The sequence below is a fragment of the Petromyzon marinus genome, chromosome 1 (genome assembly GCF_048934315.1).
Source record: "Petromyzon marinus isolate PM22_M1 ecotype Great Lakes invasive population chromosome 1, UKy_Petmar_22M1.pri1.0, whole genome shotgun sequence".
In the NCBI taxonomy this organism is placed as follows: Eukaryota; Metazoa; Chordata; class Hyperoartia; order Petromyzontiformes; family Petromyzontidae; genus Petromyzon; species Petromyzon marinus.
This window is the reverse complement of record NC_133667.1, coordinates 26,416,749-26,442,682: the sequence shown is the minus strand read 5'-3', so window position 1 is coordinate 26,442,682 and position 25,934 is coordinate 26,416,749. Positions and strand designations below refer to the sequence as shown.

At 45.9% G+C, this 25,934-nt stretch overlaps 1 protein-coding gene across 1 annotated transcript; it reads left to right on the top strand.

Annotated features, from left to right (window-relative positions):
• Positions 1-4,797: 4,797 nt before the first annotated feature.
• Positions 4,798-25,333, top strand: FAF1 (Fas associated factor 1). Its single transcript, XM_032946530.2, has 19 exons — positions 4,798-5,184; positions 8,276-8,344; positions 8,536-8,582; positions 8,765-9,072; positions 10,432-10,523; positions 11,321-11,421; positions 11,635-11,740; positions 12,327-12,413; positions 15,851-15,946; positions 16,714-16,840; positions 17,887-17,950; positions 18,286-18,367; positions 18,893-19,047; positions 19,229-19,365; positions 20,717-20,805; positions 20,932-21,012; positions 21,419-21,496; positions 21,948-22,166; positions 22,777-25,333. Exons 1-19 carry the CDS (start codon positions 5,143-5,145, stop codon positions 22,858-22,860), a joined length of 2,064 nt encoding a protein of 687 aa, XP_032802421.1. The 5' UTR covers positions 4,798-5,142; the 3' UTR covers positions 22,861-25,333.
• Positions 25,334-25,934: the final 601 nt, after the last annotated feature.

Here is a 25,934-nt window from a genome sequence, read left to right as displayed (position 1 = left end):
CGCTATGAACCCGGTGACCCGAGTTCGATTCCCGCTCAGGACCAACACCGGTGACGATTATCTGAACCGATCCTGGGCCTCCCCTAGGTCGACTCAGCCTCAAATGAGTACCCCGGTGCGGTGTGTAAACATCGCCACTGGGGAGACAAAGGCGGTCGGGCGTGATTGCTGGCCACCCACCCCCTCGTGTGCCGTGCCGGCTTTCACAGGTGCTGCTCGCTAACAGCACTTGCCCCTACAGTCTGTTAAGGCTACACGGGGGGATCTTTGTGGGTGTGGGTAGGTTTGGGGTGTGTGGGATAGGTGTGGGTGGGTGGTGGACATGTACTTTGCGACACGCCGTAGAGAGTCGCCGCTGTTGCTGGGTGGATTTTTCTCCACGTGCGTGGTGGGGGGGGGGAAGGGGGAAAATGACGCAAAGGTGGGTGTCGTGACGTCATGTCACGGGGATTGCACAGCCAGCAGCGGGCCATGTTGATTAGTTCCTTGCTCTTTTCACGTTGACAAAATATCATCGTCCCTCATTACTAATTGGCTGTGTCGGGTGGTGGCGGGTTTAACGACACATTTATATATTTACGCGGTCTAACCCAACAAAAACATGTGTAGTGAGTCCAACTGAGTCGCAGACGTCTTGAGAGCAACACTTTATTCCAGCAAGGGGCCGTCCGTATATGACGTCACGCGATTTTGGACGATTTTTGACCCCCCCCCCCTCGTCACACGGCGTCACAAAAAGTCAGACACCCCCCTCAAATATGACGTCACAAAGCTCTGCCCCCCCCCTAAAAAAAAATCAAACATTCTTCAAATCTTCTTCTTTGGTTCTTTCGGTAAAGTCACGTAGAATGAGAATCAAATAATAAAATAAAATAAGACAATAAAATTATCACGACGTTTCAGCCACAACAGAAGTAGCCTTCTTCAGGTGAAAGAACAGAACTGTCGGGACGACAGTGCTTCAATGAGCGCTGTTAAGATTCGTAGCGTCTTTTAAGCTCGGTGAGAGGTGTGAAGCGCCTTGACAAAGGAGTTTACATATCAAAGCAGGAGAATTTAGCATTGATATAGCTGAGGGATTCGCTTGTGACAGAAATAGCTTTGTTAAGTGTAAATGCGGTTGGTATTACCTTAGACTAGTCACGGCATCTCTTCAGAAAGGTGAGAGACTCGATTAGTTGAGCCTTCTTGTCCGGAGTATGTTGAATGATCTTAAGGTAGTGTGGAATCCCTCCCCGTAGAGGCGGTTAAATTTCGATTTAAAGCTTTCTTGACTGCAAGGATTCATCTTCTTTGGTTATTTCGGTAAAGTCACGTAGAATGAGAATGAAATAATAAAATAAAATGAAATAATAAAATAATATTGAATTCTTCAAATCGCTTTATACTATTGTCATTGTTGTGTGTATTTAATGTGCCGCTGTGCGCTGATGTAGGAGGAAAAAAAATATTAAAAAGTCTAAATTAAGTAGAACGTGTTGTCTATATTTAAAGTTGCGGATTTTGATGTGACGTCACATTTCTCAAACCGCCCCCCCTCTTTGTCACACATCGTCACAAATGTCTGACCCCCCCCCCCCTAAGTGCGTGACATCATTTATGGACGGCTCCTAACTCAACATAACAACACAACCTACACTTGGGTGTTGAATGCCTATCTAGCCACGCTACGGCAGAACTAGACACGGTTCGCTATCCCGGCCCAGACCACAAGCTGGGTCCCGGACCTCGTGGCTAGAGGCTTTACCCGACGTGAATCTTCATCACCAGCAATACGAAGAACTCCGAGCCCCACACGGGGCCCCCGTTATATCGGCCTGGGCTGGGGTTGACTCCGCCTCTTGCCCTGACCACCTTATAGATCTCTCGAGCTCTTTCTCAAAGGCTCCCGAGAGCTCCTCTATACCACGTAACCGCCCAGCGGCCCCTGTCCACTGGTGGCCCCCCTCCAATATCATCCGGTCACGTGTCGGCAGTTCAACCAGCGTATCATGCCCCAACGTAACTCTGGCTGGCTGACACTCCCTCTCGCTCCCTCACCGGGAGCCCGCACCGCACACTGTACGTGGTGTCTCCGCGCTGACCAGCGCTCACCCAAGCCCCGCGAGGGCTGGTACTACGCCCAGTAAGTGGGCTACACATAATGCCAACACATTATCCGCCGTGGCTTCGTAAGCCTGTCACCACACAGTGACAATCACAGTCACTATACATGTATTATGGATGATATTGGTCGCGAAAGCCTACGTGTTAAACTGATCATCATCCCTCAATAATGTCAAGCATAGACTACGGGTCAGCCTGATGAGCCAAACCACCCAGTAGTCTCCTTCATATGGCCTAACTCTCACACACACACAACAGCCGCCATTCGCCACTAAGTGGCGGTGGCGTCACCATGGTGCTTGTGCCAGGCTATGTGCATGATAATGCCACTCACCCATACCCACACATGTGCATACAAAAACACGTTTTTTTATTTTTACACTGAGTTAAACATGTCTATTGGTAATTAATATGCTTCGTTTAATTGATTTATCAATTGGTTTTGTACAGAAGTAGTGAGCGACTTCTGAGACACGTTGAGTAGAAGGCTTCTTGTTTATTAAAAGCACAAGGGGCGATACATTACGTAATGCAGTTACACATAGGCGATCCTAACACATAGCCCATCTCCGGCATACGCTACACTAGCTGTCCAACTAGCGCAGCGATGGAAAGGGTCTTGCATAAGATCAGCCACATGGTCGGATACGAGATGACAACGAGCAACGATGCAACCAGGACCCAGGACCCACAACAGCACCCGAACCTCTGGTTCGGCCCCCCTTATATGCGCCCCGGCGTGGCCAAACCCCGCCTCTGGCCACGCCCCCTTCCAGAACCTTGAAGCAGGTTCCCGGAGCCTCTGGACTAACTCCGCCTTTCACCTTTACCCCAGATACGCCCCCCTTATAATAAGGCATGACGCAATACCCTCATAACCGCAATTACCCCTTCAGGCCGAAAGGTGTCACCCTGCCATTACACGTACATTGTTATTTTGTTTTGGTGTGGTTTTCATATACGACCTCCTGGGTTTCCAACCTCATCTGCACACCTTTTTAAAACTTGCTTGTTGTGCGAATAAACAATACAATACAATGCCCGCACTCTGGAATTCGGTCACGTTTACATGCGTTCATTGATCGATTTAATGTGCTATTGAACAAGGGGGCAATTTATAGATTTAATAATTGACAAACGTGTCGAGTTTTGGGTTATTTTTAGACGTCAGTACTTTAGCACTCTCCACCCTCCCAGCTCTTTCATTACACTTAATTTAGTTTTTAAATTCTAATTGGATGTGATATGGCTAACAGCTTTCCAACATCTATCCACATTTTAATTTAATAAGATATGTAAGTCTATATATAAGTCTATATATATAAAAGTCTACACCTCAATTTAACTTCTTTTTTAATCCATATAATATATACATCAATAACATGCCCACATTTATCTTTTACCTATATATAAAAGGGAAATTTGTGAATACGTGTCTGTTCAAAATGTTTAGCGTACTTCCCGACATGCAACAAACTTGAAATTTGCCATGTGGGTACTTTCCAGACTGTACACCATGCAGAAATAAAAACACGTGACTTTTGTATTTGGGGGGGAGGGGGTGCAATTATGTATATATTTTGCACGGCAAGTGAGCTGTGACGTCACATCTGTCATGTGACCCGTGTGCCAAAGCGCCACGCAGTGTGCCTGCTGACGTCACGCACCCCCCCAACTCTCCGCGGCTAAAGTGCCATACAAATGTGTTGCAGGTCTAAGACGTTCTTCGCGCAGCATTGCTTTATTGTTTCAGTCGTTTACTGCCGCACGCACCCTGAAAGTTGTGTGTCTGCAGCAAGCGCGTGTATGTGTACCTATGGACGAGCACGTGTGTGTGTGGGGGGAGCAGTAGTGTAGAGGTTAGCGCGCTGTGTGTGTTTGGGGGAGCGGTAGTGTAGTGGTTAGCGCTACGCTGCGCTACGAACCCGGCTGACCCGAGTTCGATTCCCGCTCACGGCCACCCCCGGTGGCGATTATTTTAACCGGTCCTGGGCCTCCCCTATGTCGACTCAGCCTCAAACGAGTAACTCGTGTGGTGTGTAAACATCGCCACTGGGGAGACAAAGGCGGCCGGGCGTGGTGAATCTAAGTCCCGGGCGAAGCCGGGTAGTAAAGCTGGTATATAATATAGGTAAGTATATTAAGTCGTGCGTGTGGTCATGTTCTAATTTACGTTCTACACAAGTACTAGGAAGCTGACATTTGGCACACGTGTAATAGTCGCAGGAGTCTATGCTCACAATCGCAAAAATCCAAAAATGTAATGTATTTTTGATTTTGGGGTGGGTGGGTAAGTGGTGGCAACAGTTATCGTTTGAAAGTCGTGGGGCCATATTGTGAACTCACCTAGATGGCGCTCCAAAAGCGTGACGTCACACTTCCAGAATACCGCAAAAAACATGACGTCACGCTTTACGGATCAATGCATTCCAATGGAGGGGGAGAAGGGAGCTGGTTGGGGTGTGGGGGAGCCACATCTCCCTTTACGGCAGTGACTCTCGAACTTTACGTTAACGGGGGGCGGAGGGTGGTGGTGGTGGTGGGGAGAAGTGCCGTAAAGCGCACACACCCCCTCCCCCAAGCCCCCTCCCCTTGGTCGCTAGGTAATGCGATGACGTCATGTTTACTGCGGTCGCATTCTGTATGGGGTGGAGGATTGGGGTGGGCAACACAACGCCCGGACCCCCTCCATCCGCTTTACGGCAGTGACTGTCATTGCTCTACGGCACGTCGTAAAAACAAAAACTCGGCTTTGCGCTCCTCTGCTCGCACATTTCAGCCGCTCTCACTTGCCCGCCCGACTTGAAAGGCGATTTTTTTGTGTTGTTACATCTCTCCGCATTTATTTGGCTTACCAACGTATTTCGTACAAGCAGAGAGGAGTTAAAAGGGGCGGCGGGGGCGGGGCGGGGAGGCGGCAAGACGGAGGAGGACGAGGAGGCTGCGCGAGTGGTTGATTTCACCTCGACGAGAGTTAAAGGCGGGAGCTCCGCTTGTTTCCCTATCGCCAGGGCCGTTAAAGACCGAGGGGCGGTCATGGCGGCATTGGGCAGGGAGGTGATTCTCGCCGATTTTCAGGTAAAAAATAAAACCCCCAACAACAATACAACCCTTTTCCCTCATTTTCACCGCCTCGCTGTCGCCAAACCATTGTCGTCGCCGTCTTACTGCGGCGGCGACGGCGGCAGCTGAACCGCGCGCGTCAGTTTCGCTCGTCGACGTCGGAGGTGCCATGTGTCAGAAGTGTCGTCTTGTCACGTAATGGGAAGTCTGGTGGTGGTGGTGAGGGCGCCCGGCATGGGAATGTGGAAGCCGTCGGCCTTGGAGTCCACACCCCTGGAGGAGACGAGGTGCCGCGCGCCAGTGTTCGCGTGGGTTCGGGGAGACGGTCTAACTTGACGTGTCTGTGTGTGTGTGTTATATAATAGCTGTCATTGCCTTAAAGTGCCTGTGACCAAACTGGAAGCTGTCTTATGTGTATTGTACGTGTCAAAATGTACGTCTGTGTCAGCGTGCACCTAACTTGGCACCAGCGCTGTGGTGATGTCATCGTCACTTAACGGCGAATGGTGGTGGTTGTTGTTGTTGATTGTGTCTGTGTCCGTATACGATAGGTCGACTCGGCCTCAAATGAGTACCTGGTGCGATGTGTAAATATCGCCACTAGGGAGACAAAGGCGGCCGGGCGTGGTGCTGGCCACCCACCCCTTCGTGTGCTGTACCGGCCTTAATAGGTGTTCGCTAACAGCACTCGCCCCAAACAGTCCCGTTTACAGGCTATACGTGGGATCTTTGTATGCGATAATACACAAATATGTGTTTCAGCACGTACACTCAAACGACGAGCCTCTGGCCTGGGCGTACTGTATGGACGTGTTCCGGCGGCGGTTGTTAACGCAGCAGAACGTTTCGGGAGCGGTTTCGATTCGTCTGAGTCTCATCAGCAGAATTGTGACCGGCGAAACTAATGCTGTCGTCGGTTACAGTCCGGTTTGGGTGTCTTTTCTTTATTTAAAGGGTCATAGAGTGTAGTCGAAATCTCGGTTCTGTGCCCTATGTAAATGGAAGAGCAAGCGCATTGAGAGGGCTTGGGTGGGAGAAGGGATTATTCTTTGTTGCATGTTTAGGATTGTGTTCGAGGCAGTAAGGGGTTCCGCGGGACATAGAGTGAAACGAGATCATTAGAGTGAAGATACAGTATGTCTATTATAACCACACAAGCTGTCATCCGTGCTGGAGACGACCTGCCCTCTTTCAATTCGAAGCCCAATACCATGGCTACCTCCTCCTGTTTATAATACAGTAACTGTGTGTGTATATATGAGCCAGAGACAGCTGCGGAGAAGGAGTGACCTCCCAATGAGAAGACCGCCCATGCTGGTTGCGTAATGGCATTGGCAATAGCTCGCCACAAACAACGTGGGACTCTACCAGTCGTGGGGTTATTTGGCCATACTTCATGCTGTTCAGTGCGGATTGGCGTAGATTCAGAATCATAAACGTGGTAGCACAGAAGTGTACAATACAACAAGGGGTTTTTCTGCTCTGCACTCTGTTGCCCAGATGTAATGGTGTCTCGAATCATAATTTAATATTGATTCTTAAGCGAATAAAACGTGGTGAGTGAAACGTATACAAATAGCATGACAAAGTTATATTTGGGCTAATGAAGCCCAAATATAACTTTGTCAGAAACGAGACGAAAACGATTAGATTTTTGAAGAGCGGTACTGTAATCGAATCGCCTTGGTGGAGGATGGTGGTGGAACGTGATGCTCGTAGTATGTTGGGTTGTTTTCCTTTGTTTATGTGAGCATATGTAGTCTTTTTGTATGTGTTTACTATGTGTACACTCTACATATCTTTTTAAGGTTGCTGTTTCAGTAAACTTATGCAAATATAACTGAATCATTGTTTATTGAAAAGTTTGTTTTGGTCTGAAGAAGGAAAGATGACAATGGGACTGACTAATTTCTTCATGAACTATTGAGGTTTACAGATGCATGTTCACTGGAGAAGATGGACTGACTGGGTTGGGTGATTGGTGACGTCTGGCTGCCTGGGGGATTGAATTCCTCTTGGAAAAGCCATGCTAAGTGGAATGTGGAAAGGCCACGTGAAGATGGCCAACAAAATTCATGCACAGGTGTTTTGTCCTAGGATAGGGAGGTGTAGAATAACAACAGTTTTTTTTACTATAACGCCATCATCATTACTTATTTTGAACTGTCCACCACTGCATGAAGGCTTCCCCAAGCAGTTGCCCATCCAACATGAACTCGTGATGCAACAATCCATACTCAACCATGTCATTGTAAAATGTGCCAATGTGTAGACACATGTTGTGTACAAAGTCTTACTTTTGTCTGTTTGAGAGAATAGATTGGGGGAGTAGGACAACCAATCACATGGCAATTTTTTAATGGCTATGCCCTGTGGACATAAAATGTTCACTGAACATTTTATAAAGTTCGCTGAACAATTAATATCGACAAAATACAGCCTCCCTGACATGAACATATGTGATACGTTGTTAAATTTTGCTGATCAATTCACTTGGAAAACAGATTCCAATCCTCAATATGAGTCTTGCTGCTTTTAACCAAATAGCATCCTGGTCTCAATGCAAGACTTGTCCAGTTGATGTTTTTACAGACATTCCCATGCAGGTTGAATGTGAATTTCTAGTCATGCATGTGTGTAGACAGACGTGGCTGCAAGTCATACATGTGGGGAATGGATTATTTGATGGCCTTATATGTGTCTACACATTTGGCAAAATAACTATTTTTACATTGACATGGAAGAGTACTTTACTGTACAGTACAATCCACAGTTGGTGTCCCATTGACTCATGCAGGGTTACAAGAAACAATACCTGTGCATGACTTCTGTTCCCATCTTAAGTGCGTATTCACATTATGTTCTACACATGATGGAAAATGGCATTATTACCATTCAAAGGTTGTTTCCGTTACCCAGCGAGCTTGACATAACCCAACGTCACGCATATTGTCAGTATATATTATCTGTCTGTAAACCTCAATACTTTATATTGGCCAGGTGGCCAAAATATGTTTTTATATACCCTTCCTCTCTGTAACCCTGTTAGTGTTATTAATTAAACCATTATATTAATGTATATGCTGTCATGTATGTGTGTCCACAGGCATGCACAGGCATAGAAAATATAGATGAGGCCATCACACTGTTGGAGCAGAACAACTGGGATTTATTGGTAAGATTTGACTTTTCAGTGTCAATGACATATATCCAGAATAAGGCTCCCTTATTGTTCAGTGATAACGCCCAATGACTCAGGCCTACACTAACTACACCTTAAGACTCACTATTAATCCATGAATCTCAAAGAGCCAGAATGACGTATTTATCCTTCGGTGTTAATGCCTGTGTGTGTTTGTGTGAAAGGCTGCCATCAATGGAGTGATTCCTCAAGAAAATGGCGTCTTACAGACGTAAGTATTTGTCGGTTTTGATCATAATGATGGTGGAGACAATGGTGAAACGAGATACATGTATGTTGCTATTGAATCTGTCCTATTGCTGCTACCACTACTACTGCTGCCAACGATTATGATGATATTTCTTCAACAATGTCACCATTTAACTCTGCATACCTGCCACTTTCTGCCCACAGTGACCGAGCAGGAAGTGAAGAGAGCAGCCCCCTCCTCTTCCCCTTGGACCCCGTGCCCCCCACAACCCCAGCCCTCAGCTCCCAGCCGGTCCCGTTTCCTGTGTCCGCGTCTGGGTCTGGGTCACCACCCCCGCTGCGGCCATCGGGATCCGGGCTCCCGAGATCCGCATCTGGGTCAGGGCTTTCCAAGGCAATGGCTTCTGGATTCCGGCCAATGCCAACAGAGAAGACACCTCGATTTTTAAACTTTGTGGTGGAGCACCGCAACAGGAACGTGGAGTTGACCGTGGAGGACTGCTCCACCGTGGGTGAGTGCACCCCAGTGGTTCATGGTGTCCAACACAGCCATTATTTGTCTCCGAGAGAGAAAAACATCCAACTCTTTCACTCAGAACTTATTGCCAGCATATGATTGATGCTAGCTTAGTGTCTTTATTAGCTAACGCTAACCTGCACTACGAATCTGTCAATTCTGCTCCTGGCCAACAGTGGTCCTTGAGGACCTCCTCTAGGTCGACTGAGGCTTAAATGAGTACCTGGTGCAATGTGTATAAACATCAGGACTGGGGAGAAAAAGGCAGCCCGATATGTGGTGCTAGCTTCACCACCCTCTCATATGCTCTTTTGGCCTTAATAGGTGCTCACTAACAGCACTTGCTCCAACAGTCTGTTAAATGGAGATCTATGTCTTTGTGGGCAGTGACTCTCACGCTGCACTATGAAATTAGTGATCTGAGTTCAGTCCCGGCGACATCAGTTGCTGTCTGAACCTGTCCTTGCCCTCCACTAGGTTGACTCAGTCTTAAGTTTGTGCAACTCCAGCACAAACACGAGTCAGGTGGGGTGCTGGCCTGTATTGGTGCTTGCTGACAGCACAGACTAAATGGAGCATCTTTGTATATGTGTGTTTATATTTGTGTTTGTGAAATGTACTTATTGAAAAGTGGATGTGTGTTATCTATACTACTTCTACACTGAATTTGAAAATTCATTTCAATGGTGCCTTTCATTTAGATGTTTGGCCATTTCCATGAATGAGCCGTTTGGCCTGTGGTATTACACCTGAGTACTGAAGAATACCCACACACCCGAAGGGATTACACTCAAAGGTGCATCCAGGTTGGTTTATGAGCCCACTTACTGTACTGCCATCTACAGGCCACCTCACTTCCCAGTGGGTTTGGAAGTTTCACAAATCGGTGCAAATCCACTAACCGTGGCCTCCCTGGATTATAGACATGTGTTAGCATGCCCTGGTGTGGTATGTAGTGAGTCATCGATTACGCTCATGGCACATGTGCCATACTGTCTTGTTTTTAATTGACACAATACAAACAAGACAGTATAGATACAACAAATGGGACAGACACTACAGACAAGAGAGTAATCAGGACAGAAAAGATGTCAAAGTACAAACAAGAGACTACAACCGAGGCAGTACAGATGCGAGAGTACGAACGAGAGAGTATAAATGAGACCGTTTAGACGAGATAATGTAAAAGAGACAAACGAGACTAAACTTTTATTTATTAATGAAATTGCCTGAATCGTGACATTCAGTCAAACTCACAGGATGAAGGGGGGGACCTTTGAAGGGGAGTGATTGGTTACATGTCTAATGTGTAAGTTTGGGTGTGTAATCTATACGTTTGTGTGTGTGTGTGCAGGAGACGTCAAGAAGTGTCTACAGAATGAACTGCAGGTCCCCACTGAGCAAATGCAGCTCTGCGGGTGGCAGGCAACTGATGTCACGGACTTGGTGAGATTCACTTTCAAGTTGAACTCCCGGGTTATGGCCCATTGGTAGCACCGTAGGCTCCCACACCACACCCCACAGCTGAGCTGAGAGTAAATTAGTACCAGAAGTGCAATTTGGCTGAATGGAGCCAAATTATATCGTGCCTAACGGTCATGGTACTGTACTATGTGCTAAATTCATCTCATTATAGTTAATTATAGTCTCGGATAATAGAAGTTTTAATTGTGGACAAATGGATAAACACTCTTCTTCTCTGAAAATGTGATTACCCCTGACAGGGTGCCCAATATTATTGCATATAAGGAGTTTCACTGTGTAGGTGTCAGTGCATATGTGAGCACCATGTGTTTTTAAGGATGTACTGTATATGTGTGTTTTAGCATTGCGTGTTTGTGTACCAGTGGTTCCCTCTACAATCCCAGTGACCTGGGTTTGATTCCCAGCCACAGATAACTTCAGTGGTATCTAAACTTGACGCAACTTTAAATGAGCATCCTGGCGTAGTGTGTAAACATTATTAAGGGAGAGAAAACTGGCGTGGTGCTGTCCTGCTCATGGCCAACATCAGTGACAGTTATATGAACTGGTCCTGGGCTTCCCTGAGATCGACTCAGCCTCAAATGAGTACCTGGTGTGATGTGTAAACATCGCCACTGGGCTGCCAAAGCAGTCGGGTGTGGTGCTGGCCACCCCCCTGTCTCGTATGCCGTGCTGGCTTTCATAGGTGTTCGCTAACAGCACTTGCCCCAAAAGTATGATGAGGCTATATGGGGGTTTTTGTTTTTCTGCGTGTGCAGTCTGTTCTACACTCACTGCATCTTCCAAAAAACAATAGCCTCTTTCTGCTGACGACAGACGTCGCCTCACCCCAGTCTGCATCCGGGTCAAGTTTTGGCAGGTACGGAAGCTCACCTGACATCACCGTCTTCATCATTGTCCTCATAGTCGTTGTCATCATCTAATCATCATCTTCAGCAGCAGCAGCGATGACATTGTTATCTTAAGCAGCAATGTCATCTCCATCATCGACAGGATTGCCACCATTATTATCACCATTGCTACCACCACCGCCGCCATTATTATCATCATCACCATCACCCTCTGTGTGCAGTGCCCTCACAGACCGGATCAATCAGACGTTCCTGCTCATCGTGCGACACCGCGAAGCTCAGCGGGAGTACAAACTCAACTTCCCCGGCGCTCGGACCATCAGAGATGTACGGCCCTGCCCCGAGCATGAACACTGACAGGAACAGAAGCACTCACAGATATATCCCTAACTAGCAGCCTCCACGTCCTTTGGACATGACCATCCCTCTGGCCGACCAGCCAGCCAGGCAGCGAGCAAAACTTTTAATAATATAGTATGATAGCGTACTCCGCGCAGGTGGAGTGTGGGGTGGGGAGCGGGGGACCGTGGTGACGTCTTAGGTGAGGCATGAACCCGGCTCGATGATGTGGGATACGGGGGACATCATCACGCAGATATGCGTGGTGACGTCACCACCACACACACTTGCCCTGGTGGGACGGACAGAGAGACATAGAGACTGAAAATAGACAAAAGTGTACACTAACTAAATATAAATTAAATAGTTAGCATCTACTTAAATTAGTACCTGGTGCGGTGTGTAAACATCAACACTGAGGAGACAAATGGTGGCCAGGCATGATGCTGGCCACCCACCCCCTTGTGTGCCTTGGTGGGCCTTAATAGGTGCTTGCTAACAGCACTTGCCTCCAACAGTCTGTTAAAGGCTATGTGGTGGATCTTTGCCTTTTATCTTTGTTATGTGCATTCAGGTCAAATACAATGTTGCCGACCTCACCAACATTCAAGTAAGACAGCAGCAGTGGGAGGGATGGCCTCTTTCTGCGAACAACGACGCGGTGAGAGCGACACACTGTTTCCATTGCTGCTAAGATGCTTGGTTCAAGCCCAGGGGCTGGCTGTTGTGTTTGCGTGTGCACATGAGTGGCATCATGTAAATGTTGTGCATTTATATTTTGTTCTTATTTGTGTATCGAAATGTGTTTGTGTCTGTATTGTGTGCGTGCGCGCGTGTGTATGTACATTACATTAAAATGTACCAATGAAGGAGGCTCGTTAAGGACACTACTGGTCAGTTGGAAGCAGTCACTCTCCAACAGCAACGGAGGGCAGAGGAGCGACGCTCACAACGAGCAGAGTGCTGGACGGCTAAAATGCAACAATTTGGCACAGTAGGGGGCACAGCTGGTGCATCTGCCAGTCATCTCAGTCAACCCATGGCACCTGGGTCTGTCCCGTGACCTATCAGCGAGCCTTCGACACTTGACATGGCCTCAAAGTGCACCTGGTCTGGCACAGGCACCGTGGTGACGTCACCGCCACTTAGTGGCGAATGGCTGGTGTTGTTGTAGTATGTGCATGTTTGTTGTACAGTGGTCCCTCGTTTATCGCGGGGGATACGTTCTAAAAATAACCCGAAATAGACGAAATCCGCAAAGTAATCAGCTTTATTTTTTACAATTATTCATGTTTTAAGGCTGTAAAACCCCTAACCACACACTTTTATACTCTTTTCTCAGACAGGCATTAACATTTTCTCACATTTCTCTCTTATTTAAACACTCTCAAAGTTCAAACTTTCGCAGATTTAAAAAAAAAATAAGTACAATATTATTAAATGAAACCAAAGATCAAAACCTGTTTTCAAGCCCAAACATTTTTAACAAATTTATTTTTAATGATCAATCTACGAGGTTTGACACATAAGAAATTATTACCAGTAACTCGCGTATTTCACAGTTCCTCTGAAGATGCCTCTTTGTCCTGACGCCGCTCCGCTGTAACGTCTTTTTCCACTGAAGGCCTTGGTGCAGGTGTTTTTTTCCGAGTGCAGAACATAGTTTTGGGTAGTTGTTGGCGCTGTTTTTTCTTCTGGGCCAGAAGATTCTTATAAACAGACATGCACCTTCGATTATATTTGAGAACTGTAATGAACGGAACATCAAAGGGTCCCATTCTTGCGCAGCTCTCTGAAGTTCAGTGGCCATTCTCACCATGGTTGCCAAGCGATCAAGTGTTAGTCCATCCTCCTCCTCTTTATCAACACTTGTGTCCTCTTCTTCCTCTTCTCCATCATCCTCATTTGGTGGCTTTGTCATCTCTGCCAGGTCTTCATCAGTCAGCGGTTGTGAGTGGGCATCAATCAGGGCATTAATGTCATTGGGAGTCATATCATTAAAGCCATCTCCCCCAAGCTGTTTAGCCGGATTCACAGCTGTATCTACCGCAGAGTGATGGATCTCAGAGTGATGGATCTCATCAAGAGAGCATCCCGTGGGGTTGTGCACTGCCTCTGGCCACAGTTTTTTCCAGCAGACATTTAAAGTTTCAGTTTTCATCTCATGAATGGCCCTCTGAATATTTTTGAGACATGATGCAATGGTGTATTCACGCCAGTAGGCCTTTAGTGAGAAATCTTGATCCGAGTCCATAGCCTCAACAAGATGCTGCAGGGTGTTGCGCGTATAGAGCGCTTTGAAAGCGCGGATGATGCCTTGGTCCAAGGGCTGAATCAGCGATGTGGTGTTTGGTGGGAGAAATTCAATTTGCACACCATCATACGACAAATCATCAGCGTGGCCTCCGGCGTTGTCCACGAGCAGAAGCACTTTAAAATCCAGTCCTTTTCCTCTCAAGTAACGCTTGTTTTCCGGAATGAAACAATGTTGGAACCAATCCAGATTGAGCACTTTTGTCATCCAAGCCTTTGCGTTGTGCATCTAGTAAACGGGCAACGCATTCTTATTTTTGTTTTTTAGGGCTCTCGGATTTTTTGACCTATAAATAAGCCCTGGTTTTATCATAAAGCCCGCAGCATTTCCACACATAACCAGAGTCACACGATCTTTTTGGGCTTTAAATCCAGAGGCTTTGGCTTCGTCCTGCATTATAAAGGTGCGAGAGGGCATTCGTTTCCAAAATAAGCCTGTCTCATCCATATTAAAAACTTGTTCAGGCTTATATCCCCCTTCCTCGATGATCACTTTACATTTGTTCACGTATGCCTCTGCTCCAGCGGTATTTGTAGAGGCGGCCTCTCCATGCAGAGAAACACTTTTAAGTCCAAAGCGTTGCTGGAATTTGTCAAACCAGCCCTTGCTGGCATTAAATGGGCTTGGTTCTGCGTGAAAAGCACTCTTTGATGGCCCGGGCTCCGCATCATCTTGCTCCTCGCTGTCAGCAAAGGTTTCATAAAGTTTTTTAGCTTTTGTGCGGATGATGTTGGTGTCCAGCGGAATGTTCTTTTTCCTGCTGTCACTGATCCACAGAGCTAAAGCAGACTCCATCCTTACGATGGTCTTGTTGCGGACAATTACAACCCTTTTTGCATCCCTGTTAAAACTTATTGCTGCTGTCGTCCTTATGTTATTTTCCTCCTTTATGTAACGAACCGAAGATTCATTTATTCCATAATGGCGCCCTACAGCCGCGTAACTTCTACCTTCCTTTAGCATGTCCAGAAGTCCAACTTTTTCTGCGATGGTTAGCATCTTCCTCTGCCTTTTGGGTGCGACAGCAGGTACCTTTTTCCTTGCAGTTCGTTTCATCGACATTATGGGTTTTTTCGGGTAGAAAACTTGCAAACATACAGCACTTCAGAGTCAAACTGCTAGCGATTGAACATTTATGTAAATCTGGCTAGCCGAACGCATTCTGTACTCCCTTAGCTAATCAGGACGCAGAAGACATGTGCGGTTCTCCCTTACTGTATGCAGGAAAAAAAAGCATGCAAAATTACACTAAAAAAAATCCGCGAAACAGCGAGGCCGCGAAAGGTGAACCGCGTTATAGTGAGGGACAACTGTATATGTTTAAATACACCGTGCTTTTAATATAAAGTATGTGTGTATATACATTTGTGCATGTGTGTATTTGTGTATGGTTATGAACTGTCTGCAGGTAAAAAGACCTCTCTCTGCTGCTTCCCACGCACATGCTTTACTTAGCAATTCTCTCCCATTGTCTATTTCCAAGCTCTTATAAGCTTACACAATTCAATAAATATGTGAACTCTTATCTGTTATAACTGGGAAAGTGCTGTTTTGGCCTCTGGACCTGTTCTCACCAACTGTGTTAAAAACAACCGTGTAAAAAACATATTTACGTGTGTACTATATTTATACAATGTAACAAATCCTGCACATGAGCCAAATTCATCCTGTCAGAGACTGCGACAGCTTGGTGCAGCTTTCATCCAACAGTGGATAGAACATGGCTGATGATGGTAATGATGTATATGTGTGTCTATATTTATATGTCTTGTGTGCAACTGCAGTTGACCTTAGCTGCCGCTGGCCTCTCGTATCCGTGTCATCGTCTCTCCGTGTCCAAAAAACCTTCGGCTCTGACTGCGGCAGAGTGTTCAACCGAGGTGAGAGAAAGGGAAGAGCGTTCGTCATTGTTACGAGCTTCATTATCAGGCACAGCATCATCATTGGCCGTAGGAGCTTCATCAGCAGTAACCGCACAATTGTGTATGGTTTAGGAACGAAATAAAAGTGGATTTTCCATAGCCTCGGACAGGAGAAAGACTTCCTCTGCAAGGCCAGACAGGGCCAGGGGAAGTAACTCTGGTTATGACTGTTAGTCCTGTCAAAGGCTCTGAGAATCCACTCAATCAACCCATCAGCGCCAGACATGTGGTCTTACACATTCTATATATGTATGTTGAACTTATTTTGCACTGTACTTTGCCAACCGTGCTAATCAGAGGTGCGAGAAAAGGACAACAAATTAAACACAAAAAGAAGTTGTCATTGGCTGCGGTGTTTCTCCGAGTCATTTTCTGTATCATGAGTGTAAGACTCAAATGTTAACTTGTGAATAGATGCATTGTTGAATGCCCACCGAACACAATCCTTCAACTGACGATGATGCCAATGATAATGCTGATTATGATGATTATTATCCAGTTGATGATAATGTTGCAAATGATGATATTGCTCATACTGATGAAACTGCTCCCTTTGGTAATGGTGTTACTGATGATGATGCTGCTGTTGATGATGTTAGTGTTGATGATGATTATTATGTAATTAATCATGATAATGAAGCTGATATTTTTGCTGATGTTGCTGGTGACGACGACGATGATAACGATGATAATGATGATGCAACTGATGATGTTGATCCTCGCAGGCGGTGGACGTGCACATGGTGAGCAGTGACGAGAGTGACGAGTTTGAGGAGGCGGCTGAGTCATTTGGAGTGGAGGACTCGGAGATGTTTATGTCTGAGTCTACCCAACGCAAGACGGCACCTATGAGTGAGGCTGCTCAGTCACTCACTCGCTTAACACACCAGCGCAATGAACTGCCCATTCACTAGTTTTCTCATCCACTTACACACTCACTCAACCATCCACTAAATTGCTAACTCACCCACTCATCCAGGCACGCATTTTTCCACTCACGAGTTCACTCACTCAACAACCCAATCAAATACCCCCTCACTAGATTAGTCTCCCACATTACCAATCACAAAACCACCCACTCAGTCACGTATTTATCCACTCAAGTTCACTCGCATATTTAACGAATCACCAGATGATTCACTCATCAGTTCGCTCACTCACTAACCCATTCACCTTCCCACTCATTGGCTTACTCGCGAGCTCATTTACTCACTCATTCACATTCATTCATTCACTCACTTTACCATCACTCCTTCACCGTAATATATCACCCACACGGGTGTCAGCGTGGTCAAAAGTGCTTGGCTTGAAGTTGTCGTCATCATTGTCATCATTACCAATGGATGGTGATGATGAGCGACACGGTGGTGAGATGTTAAATACCTCGTGGGTTCAATCCTGACGCTTGATGCCTGTATATTTGGAGTTTGCATGTTCTCCCCCGTTGTCGTGTGGATTTTCCTCCGGGTCCTCTGGTTTTTCCCTCCACAATTAGAAACATGCGTTTTGAGTATTTGGATGCTATACATTTTCACATGATAAGCCACTTCGTTGAGCTATCATTTGTTGCCAAGTCATTTTTGAAAAAGCGCAATAAAACTCAGTGGGCCTTATCTGGTAAAATAAAGAGTTTTTTTTTAATAGTTTCATTGTCCGTCATGTTCGTCAGAATAATCATCATCATTGGGGACCAAGAAAACATGTAGATTCCAGTGTGGGCTCAGGGCTGTCAATGGATTTAAGTCTGGCCCCTCACTCATTACAATAGAGGTTGACTGTGACTTGTCATGACTCCTGTGTTTTTCAACATTAATAATTGTCTCGTTTTGATCAAAGATTGTCATTACCATTCCGTATTTTACTCCCTTGTGTGCCAACCTTTCCACTCCAACCCCTAGTGCCACAGAACTCAGAAAATGAGGCCGAGGCACTTATGCAGTTCACAACGGAATTCTCATCACGGTAGGAGCACCCTGACATTTATTGGTAGTAGAGATAGTGAGGGTTGTGCTGAAGATGATGGTGGTGTTATACATGCTGGTGTTTGTGAAGGTGATGATGGTAATGGTGGTGCTTGTGGAGATGATGGTGATTGTTTTAAGAGTTGTGGTGGTGAAAGTGGTGGTTTATGGTAGTAGTGGTGGTAGTGATAATGAGGAGGACGAGGTTCTTGAATGGTAACTATCATCATAAGCAGCATCAGCCAAAAGATATTGTGGTAATGGTGTGGATGCTGCTGCTGCTGTTGATGATGATGGTAATGATGACTGTTGATGATGTTGATGTCTCTGTGTCAGATATGGTGAGTGCCACCCCGTGTTTTTCATCGGGGGCCTTGAGGCAGCTTTACAAGAGGCGTTCTACAGCCGACCACAGGACGTGAGTCAATGTAGTGATAGTAAAAGATGCAACCTAACACACCAATGGCTAGTTCTGCAGCAGCTGCGCACATTAGCTGTATGTCTCAGGCTGCATGACACAGGTTTGAGGCTTCGCTTATGAGAATAAAATACTTTCGGTTGAACTTAATACATGCAGTGACATATTCAAAGGTGTGGCATAGTGATGTTGATAGTGTATATATGTATGCGTGTATTTAAATGAGCATGTATTTACATCAGCACTGGGCAATAGGTAATTGCTTAACAGCACTTGCCTCAACTGTTTTGTGTGTTTGTATGTATATGGTTTGTGTATAACACACAGTTGGCACAGTAGGAAGCACAGGTGGTGTCTCTATCCGTCATCCCAAGTCAGTCAACCCATAACACCCGGGTCTGTGCCGTGACCTCCTGCCAGCAAGCCTCCGACGCTTGCTTTGGCCTCAAAGTCCACCTAATACAAGGGCTGTGTGGACGTCGCCGTCACTGGCGAATGGCAGCTGTTGTTGTTGTGTGTCAACAGCGCAAGCTCCTGGCCGTATACCTGCACCACGATGGCAGCGTCCTCACCAACGTGTTTTGCTCACGCCTCCTCTGTGCCGAGTCGGTGGTGACGTACCTGTCACAGAACTTCATCTCCTGGGCATGGGATGTCACCGCGGAGGCAAACAGGGCACGGTGAGAAACGGGGTGGGGGGATGGGGGGTACAGAGGGGAGGGAGTCATGGAGAGGACATGCTGGGAAACAGCGGGAGACTTGGAGGGACATTGGGTGACAATGTGAGCTATGGGGAGAAGGGTAGTTATTGTGGGAAGAGAATGGAGAGATGGAGCGACTGGTTGTGGTGGTTGTGCCCAGGTTTCTCAGCTCCTGCACCAGGCACTTTGGGAGTGGGGCATCTCAGACACTGCGCTCCTACAAACCCGACCAGTTCCCCCTGCTCCTCGCCATCATGGGCAAGCGAACCTCCAACGAGGTGCTCTCCGTCATCCCAGGTACAGCCTCACACCTGCAAGTGGCCCTCGGTGACATTTGAGCGAACCTAGACATGGTACAGTTCACTGACACATGCTCAACACATAAGCGTGCAGACACACATGTACACACACATACACGCATATCCACATAAACACAGTCACACATACAGACACACATTCACTGTGTATGTATGTAAGTATGTTGAACTTCTTTTCCACCATACATAGCCAACCATGCTAATTGGAGGTGCGGGGGAAGGACAACAAACTATACACAAAAAGCTGTTCTAAAGAAATTAGTTTTCAATATAGTTTTAAAAGTGCATAGATCCAGCGGCTTCCTAATATTGGAAGGAAGAGTGTTCGAGACGGCCGCAAAAGCACAAGTGAAAGCGCGCGAAGTACTGCAAGTCTTTGTTCCATGGCTAGCCAAAGCCGCTGCTGTGATGATGGCCGGAGTTCACGTGATGCTTTATGCTCCTTGACGAGATCAGCAAGGTATTGTGGTAAATTTGTGGCAAGCACTGTAAATATTGATGCTGGTGTATTAACCATAAAATAGGTGCCGTGTGCTTCATGGTGGACAGTAAAGATTCTGTTACTTAATTTGAATAAGAGCAGACTGTGTGTTCCTGGTCGTTATGTAAATTTTCCAAATTTGAAAAATCACTCGCAAATTACTTAATTGGGAAACCGCTAAAATGGATGCACATTCCAGTCTCAAATTCAATGCTTGGACCCATGAGGCCAAGGCCCAAATCAAGGCTGTGGAAGCCTTTAGGTCAAGGCCAGCCAAGGGGAACACATGGATTAGAGAGTAAGTACAAGTTCGAGACATTATTTAACTGGTAAGAAAGTAAGTGGGAATATCCGGTGGTCGAGACTAACAATGGAGTGGCAGCAAAAGAGGGAACAACCCCATGAGGACTTCCAGCACAGAGATTAAATGAGCTTTGGTTTGTAGGAGCTATATGAATTGTTGCAGGATCATGAGGTATGGTGATGGATTGGGGAGCCCTTCATACAGCAGTGATTTGATCATGACCGGTGATGTTGACATTTTGGATATTGCCTTAAAATTAAAAGTAGCAGGATTAAGAATAGGTCTCAATGTCTCAGTCGTTACAATTATTTCTTGATTTCAGTGGGGTCTGTCCAAGGCAGCAACCCAGAAAATATATTCGTATCTGACACGCCACATCCAGTAATACCTCTTGCTCATGGCTGTGGCTACTAGTTACGTGTCACCTTAAGTCTACCAGTGACCAAAAAAATATTTCGTGAGAAATTAATACCTGGCTACTATCACAATAATTAGCGGCTCTCCGCACATGCACAGTTAACACAAGGTGTATGTGTACTGATACAGGAAACACAACACTGGATGAGATGATGATGAGGTTGATGCACGCGGTTGACATCTTCACTGAGCAACAGAGGCAGGACATCAAGGACGAGGTGAGGACATCATCACTGTTACAACAATCGCTATCATAATACCTGTGTCAACACCAACACCATCACGACCAATACCACCCCCACCATCTCCACCGCCGCTACCACACCATGTATCTGTGTCGCTAGGAGGAGCGTGAAGCTCGTGAGACTGTGAAGCGGGAGCAAGATGAAGCATACCGCCTCTCGCTGGAAGCCGACCGCGCCAAAGTAAGAAACACTTCCCCCCATGCACTCCAAGCACTGGAACCATAATTCACGTGTGTTTTAAACCCTACACTTTTTACATTTCTCTTGCAGCTTCTGGACTTTTAAATGCTCCCCATGGTTTTTTTTTCATAATACTTCCCTTGTGCTTGCTCGTATTTTCACTATGCTTCTCTCATGCTTAATGTGCTTCATTTCCTTATGCTTTCCAAATGAGTTTGTGCTTCCTCTTGTGTTGGTGATAATGGCAGTGATAATGATGCTGATTGTGATGTGATTATGCTAGTAATGATAATGACGATGCATCTACTGCTTGATAATGATAGCAATGATAATGCTAATGAAGCTGCTGCCCATGAAGATGGTGGTGGTGGCGATTATTATACTGATGCTGATGTTTCCATCACAGCGTGATGCACAGGAGAAGGAAATTGCTGAGCAGGCAAAGAGGGAGCAACTCAAACAAGAAAAGCAGCAGGAAAAAGAGGTGAACGCTGACTCCGAACTCCTGAACCTCCCACTTTTGACTTATCACCATAACCTGCCCAACCTAAATGTTCCTGCACCTTGTTCTTTGACCACACTCCTGTTCTTTCATCCCTCACCTTGACCTGTCTACTAATGACCCTTGAGCCATACCCCCTGACGGTGATTACCATTGCTGATAGTGGTGCTGATGCTTCTGCTAATTATACTTTTGAGGTAGCTGTCTATGAACATGGTGATGATGCTGCTGCAGCTGCTGATAATGGTAATGCCACTTGCTGCTGATAATGAAGAAGCGCTGCCTTCTGCAGCTGACCTTGTTAATGAATTATTACATTTCTGTTGCTGTTACCAAAGACATCAGCAAAGGTGACCATGACAACAGAAGCTGCAACATCACTGGCAATGACGATGACACTGATGTCCGTATCATCATCATCCTCGTTCCCCAGGCTCTCATGGCTTCACTTGCCGAGTCTCTCCCCCCGGAGCCGGCAGCGGAGGGTGCTGAGGCTCCCGTGACGCGCCTGCGCGTGAGGACGCCACAGGGAGAATTTCTCGAGCGAAGATTCCTCGTGTCCCAGCCACTCCGCGCACTCATCACCTTCGTGGCATCGCGAGGATTCGCGCAGAGAGACTTCAAGCTGCTCACGACGTTTCCACGGAGAGATGTGCGTGTTTCCCCGTGTCTTCTTCAGTGTTTCCTCCTCCATGTATCTACCTGTGTGTTTCTCCTTTCCATATATCTCCCTTCCCCGAACTCACCACTCTTCCACCTCGTGTTTCCCTCCCCATATTTCACTTCCCATGCCTCCCTGTGTATCCACCCCGTTTTTCTCTGTCTCACTTCTGCCACCTCACCCCTTATTGCCTTCTCATGTTTTTAAATGTGTACCTTCTCTCTTCCCACACCTTATCGACCTCATCCAAGTATCTCCATTCCCCCCCCCCCAAGCCCTTTTATCCCTCTTTCATGCATGTTCCTCCATGTCTCTCGCACTCACTGTTTGTATATCATCCATCACTTACTCCCCTGCCTCACTGATCCATTCACCCCACCCCCTGCTTATGCATTCAATCGCTTGCTCACTGGCACACCCATGCACATGGACCCACATTTCACCGCCCACTCAAATCTAACTACTCAACCACACATGTAACCACCCTACCTATGCACTCTCCTGATCACTCAATGGCATGGTCATTCACTCACCCATCTATTTACTTACCAAGTTACTCGTACACACACTCACCCATTGACCCTCTGTCTTCTCTTCACAGCTCTCTGTTCTTGACCCAGACAAGTCGTTTGAAGAACTGAAGCTTTTTCCACAGGAAACTCTGTTTCTCGAGGCGAGGAATTAAATTGGCGATTGCGGTAGTGATGGTGTTGGTGGCGCTGATGGTGGTGATGGCGGCGAAGATAGTGATGGCAGAGATGCCAGGAGCCATTTCAACATCATCATCTCGTCCCTTCGTTTCCTGCTGACTGCTCCCATTCATAAACAAAAACCAAGTTTTTGGAACGGAACTGCTTTGTGTGTGGCTAGATGAGAGTTTACCAGGGTTGATGGAAAAGTCCACTGCCTAACGTAGCATGAGTGGTGCTACAATATAGGGTGAATCATCAATTAAAAGTACATACAAAATATTGATAAAATTTGAAAGCAATAGATTAACTTTATCTTTTCCTGACAAGTGTTAGAAATAATTTTCTTAAAAAATGAAGAGAAATCAAGAACACACAAATATTGAGAAAATTTGTTAAATCTATGTAAACGTCAGAGAAACTTAGACAAATGTGGAAAAAACCGATACAATATTTGACTCCCCGTTTCTTCCACATTCTCCCCACAGGTAAAAAGAATCGCTTGCAGAGAAAATGACTTTCTTGTGGCAATGAAGTGACGTGTGCTATGTTCGAGTGGTTTAGGAGCAGGGGAAAAAAGTTCTTCCAGGTGGGGATTAACGTTTGGGCACTGATGGATGGAATGCGTTGCAATTCAGTGGAACCATATCGTGAAATGACAGCTTCAAGGTCACTCATTGCTTTCTGTATCAGGCCACAGACTTTTCCATTGCTGCTCGTAAAACAACTAAAACACAATTATTAATATTGCAAAAGAGTTTCCAAAAATTATATTAAACAAATAACTTAAAAATAAGCAGATATTAAAGAAAATGTTCGTACTTGTAAAAAACCACAGACTCGGAAAAGCCTCGGAAGCTGTTCCTCTCAGAGGTTTGTGATAGGAGGTGGCGGTGGCTAATTCAGATTTCTACTGGAGAGTCCATACACAACTTGTGTTTAGAGATTATTAACGTCCCATTTCACGAACTCAAAATTCCTATTGCATTTTTCTTTTCAGTTTTGGATGATTTTTCCCCCTCCCCCCCCGCATATGCAGAGGAGAAGGGAGCGTGTGAAACGTTAAAACAAAATAAAGTGCAAAAGGAACTTTTCATCATTTTTCACAGTAGTATTATTGACACTACAAAGTCCAGAGCTTGTCAGCCAATGCCACCACACTTCACCATCACTCCTGTGAAATCCCACGGCTGTTGCACCGTTGACAAGCGCTTGAAGGATCACTCTTATAGTCCCATCACCACCACCATCTCGCTTTAGTGTCTTTCCATTTTTTGGTCGACATCAATAACCATCTTTCGGTCGTTCCCTTGTTACATTCTAATCACCACCACTATTCAGCTTTAGGTCATTCCATTGGTCGTCACCTTCTGGCTGCCACTGTAATGCCTGTCTCGGTAACCTGACCTTCACACTACACACATCTCCACTCTTTACAACTTCTTCCAGATTGCAACGAGAAAACAACTTTCTTGCCACGTTCTATTCTCACCTTAAAAGTTACCCTGTCCTGCCATTCAATTTTGATTGTCGTCCATGTGCACTTACGCTCATTGGCGGAGCCAGTGGGTGGGTGGGGTGGCACGTGCCCCCAGTTGATCCTATCCAAATCCCTAATTTCGATCGGATCATTGGGGTTTATTAGTAATAAATCGGCATTTTGCGACTGCCACTGTGTAGCATATTATTACGTGCCAGGGACTCTATGAGATGATAGGACAATAGTCTGAGTCCATAATTGTCAATAAGTAACGGAAAAGCAGTTATAAGTGACTCAGAATTGTGCGCAGTTGTGTATACAGTCCACGACTTCCCTGAAGGCATTCAGCGAGCGCGATGCTGATAACACAACGCGGTTCGAATTCGACCCTCGATCGATGGCTGCGCCATCGCCGCACACGCGTCAAATAAAAAGCAAGGGACAAGTCCTTACTAACAACTCCTATATATATAAAAAAAAATTCTGGAGGGGTTGCCCCCCCTACCTGAAAATCCTGGCTCCGCCATTGCTTACGCTCAAAAGCCAGTAGTTCCTTTCTTAAGATCCCCACAATGTTTTAAATCTAACATTCTTATAACCTTAAAATATATCACTAGCTCTCCGCAACATGACGGGAATACCTCGTCAAGTCCCAAAACGCTTTCAGGAGGGCCTTTTTTGACACGTATTTTTTTACACTCATTGGGAGGTAACCAGAATTCCTGGAGAACACCCACACGTTTACATGGGCACAGCACTGAAAACTCCCAACTGTGCGGATGGATTGAGTCGGAATTAACTTGCTTGCTGTATTGTCTTCAGAAGGCACCCTCAATGATCTCTGCGTGATCCACCAACCCTGCCTCCAAAGCTCTGGATTACAGACGTGATCAGTAATGGCCAATACACCCGGCTTCAGTGTTTATCTGTAATTTGCCATTTATTTATATCTGTGTATTTGTGTGATTAAATTAAACATTTAAAATGGGTTCCATCGCGGGTTTAATGTTATTTGAGTCGCATCATGAGCAGGTTTGAGTTCTCGAGACAGCCCTCAGCTACTTCGATGTCATCTCTGATGCACGACCATCGTCTTGCGTCATCCAACAGGACCCTTATTCCATACAGAACCCTTATCCCATACAGAACCATTCTCATCAAATACAAGTACCCTGATGCCATCTAATCAATAACTGTGATCTAATCCAGTATCTACTGAAATATAATTAGCATGTACTCCAAAATAACATTTTTTATAAATGACCTTACGTTATCCCATCCAATACAGTAACCTCATCCCATTTAATACTTCAAGAAACTTCTCATTTTACACATGGTCCAGAACCGTCGTCCCGTGTAGTACAGAAATATAGTCTCATCTGACGCACAACTGTTGTCTTATCCAATATATAATCCTAATATAGCAGCGGACACAGCACCCTGCAAAGGGTTGAGAGCTGCTTTTATCCAATTCAATCCAGCACCACTGACCCTCAACCAATATTCCAGAAGTCCACTTCTAATCCGGTACAGAAGCCTCATCTCGTACAAGGAAAGGTGTCCCAACTAATCCAATTAGTAAAGAGCCTT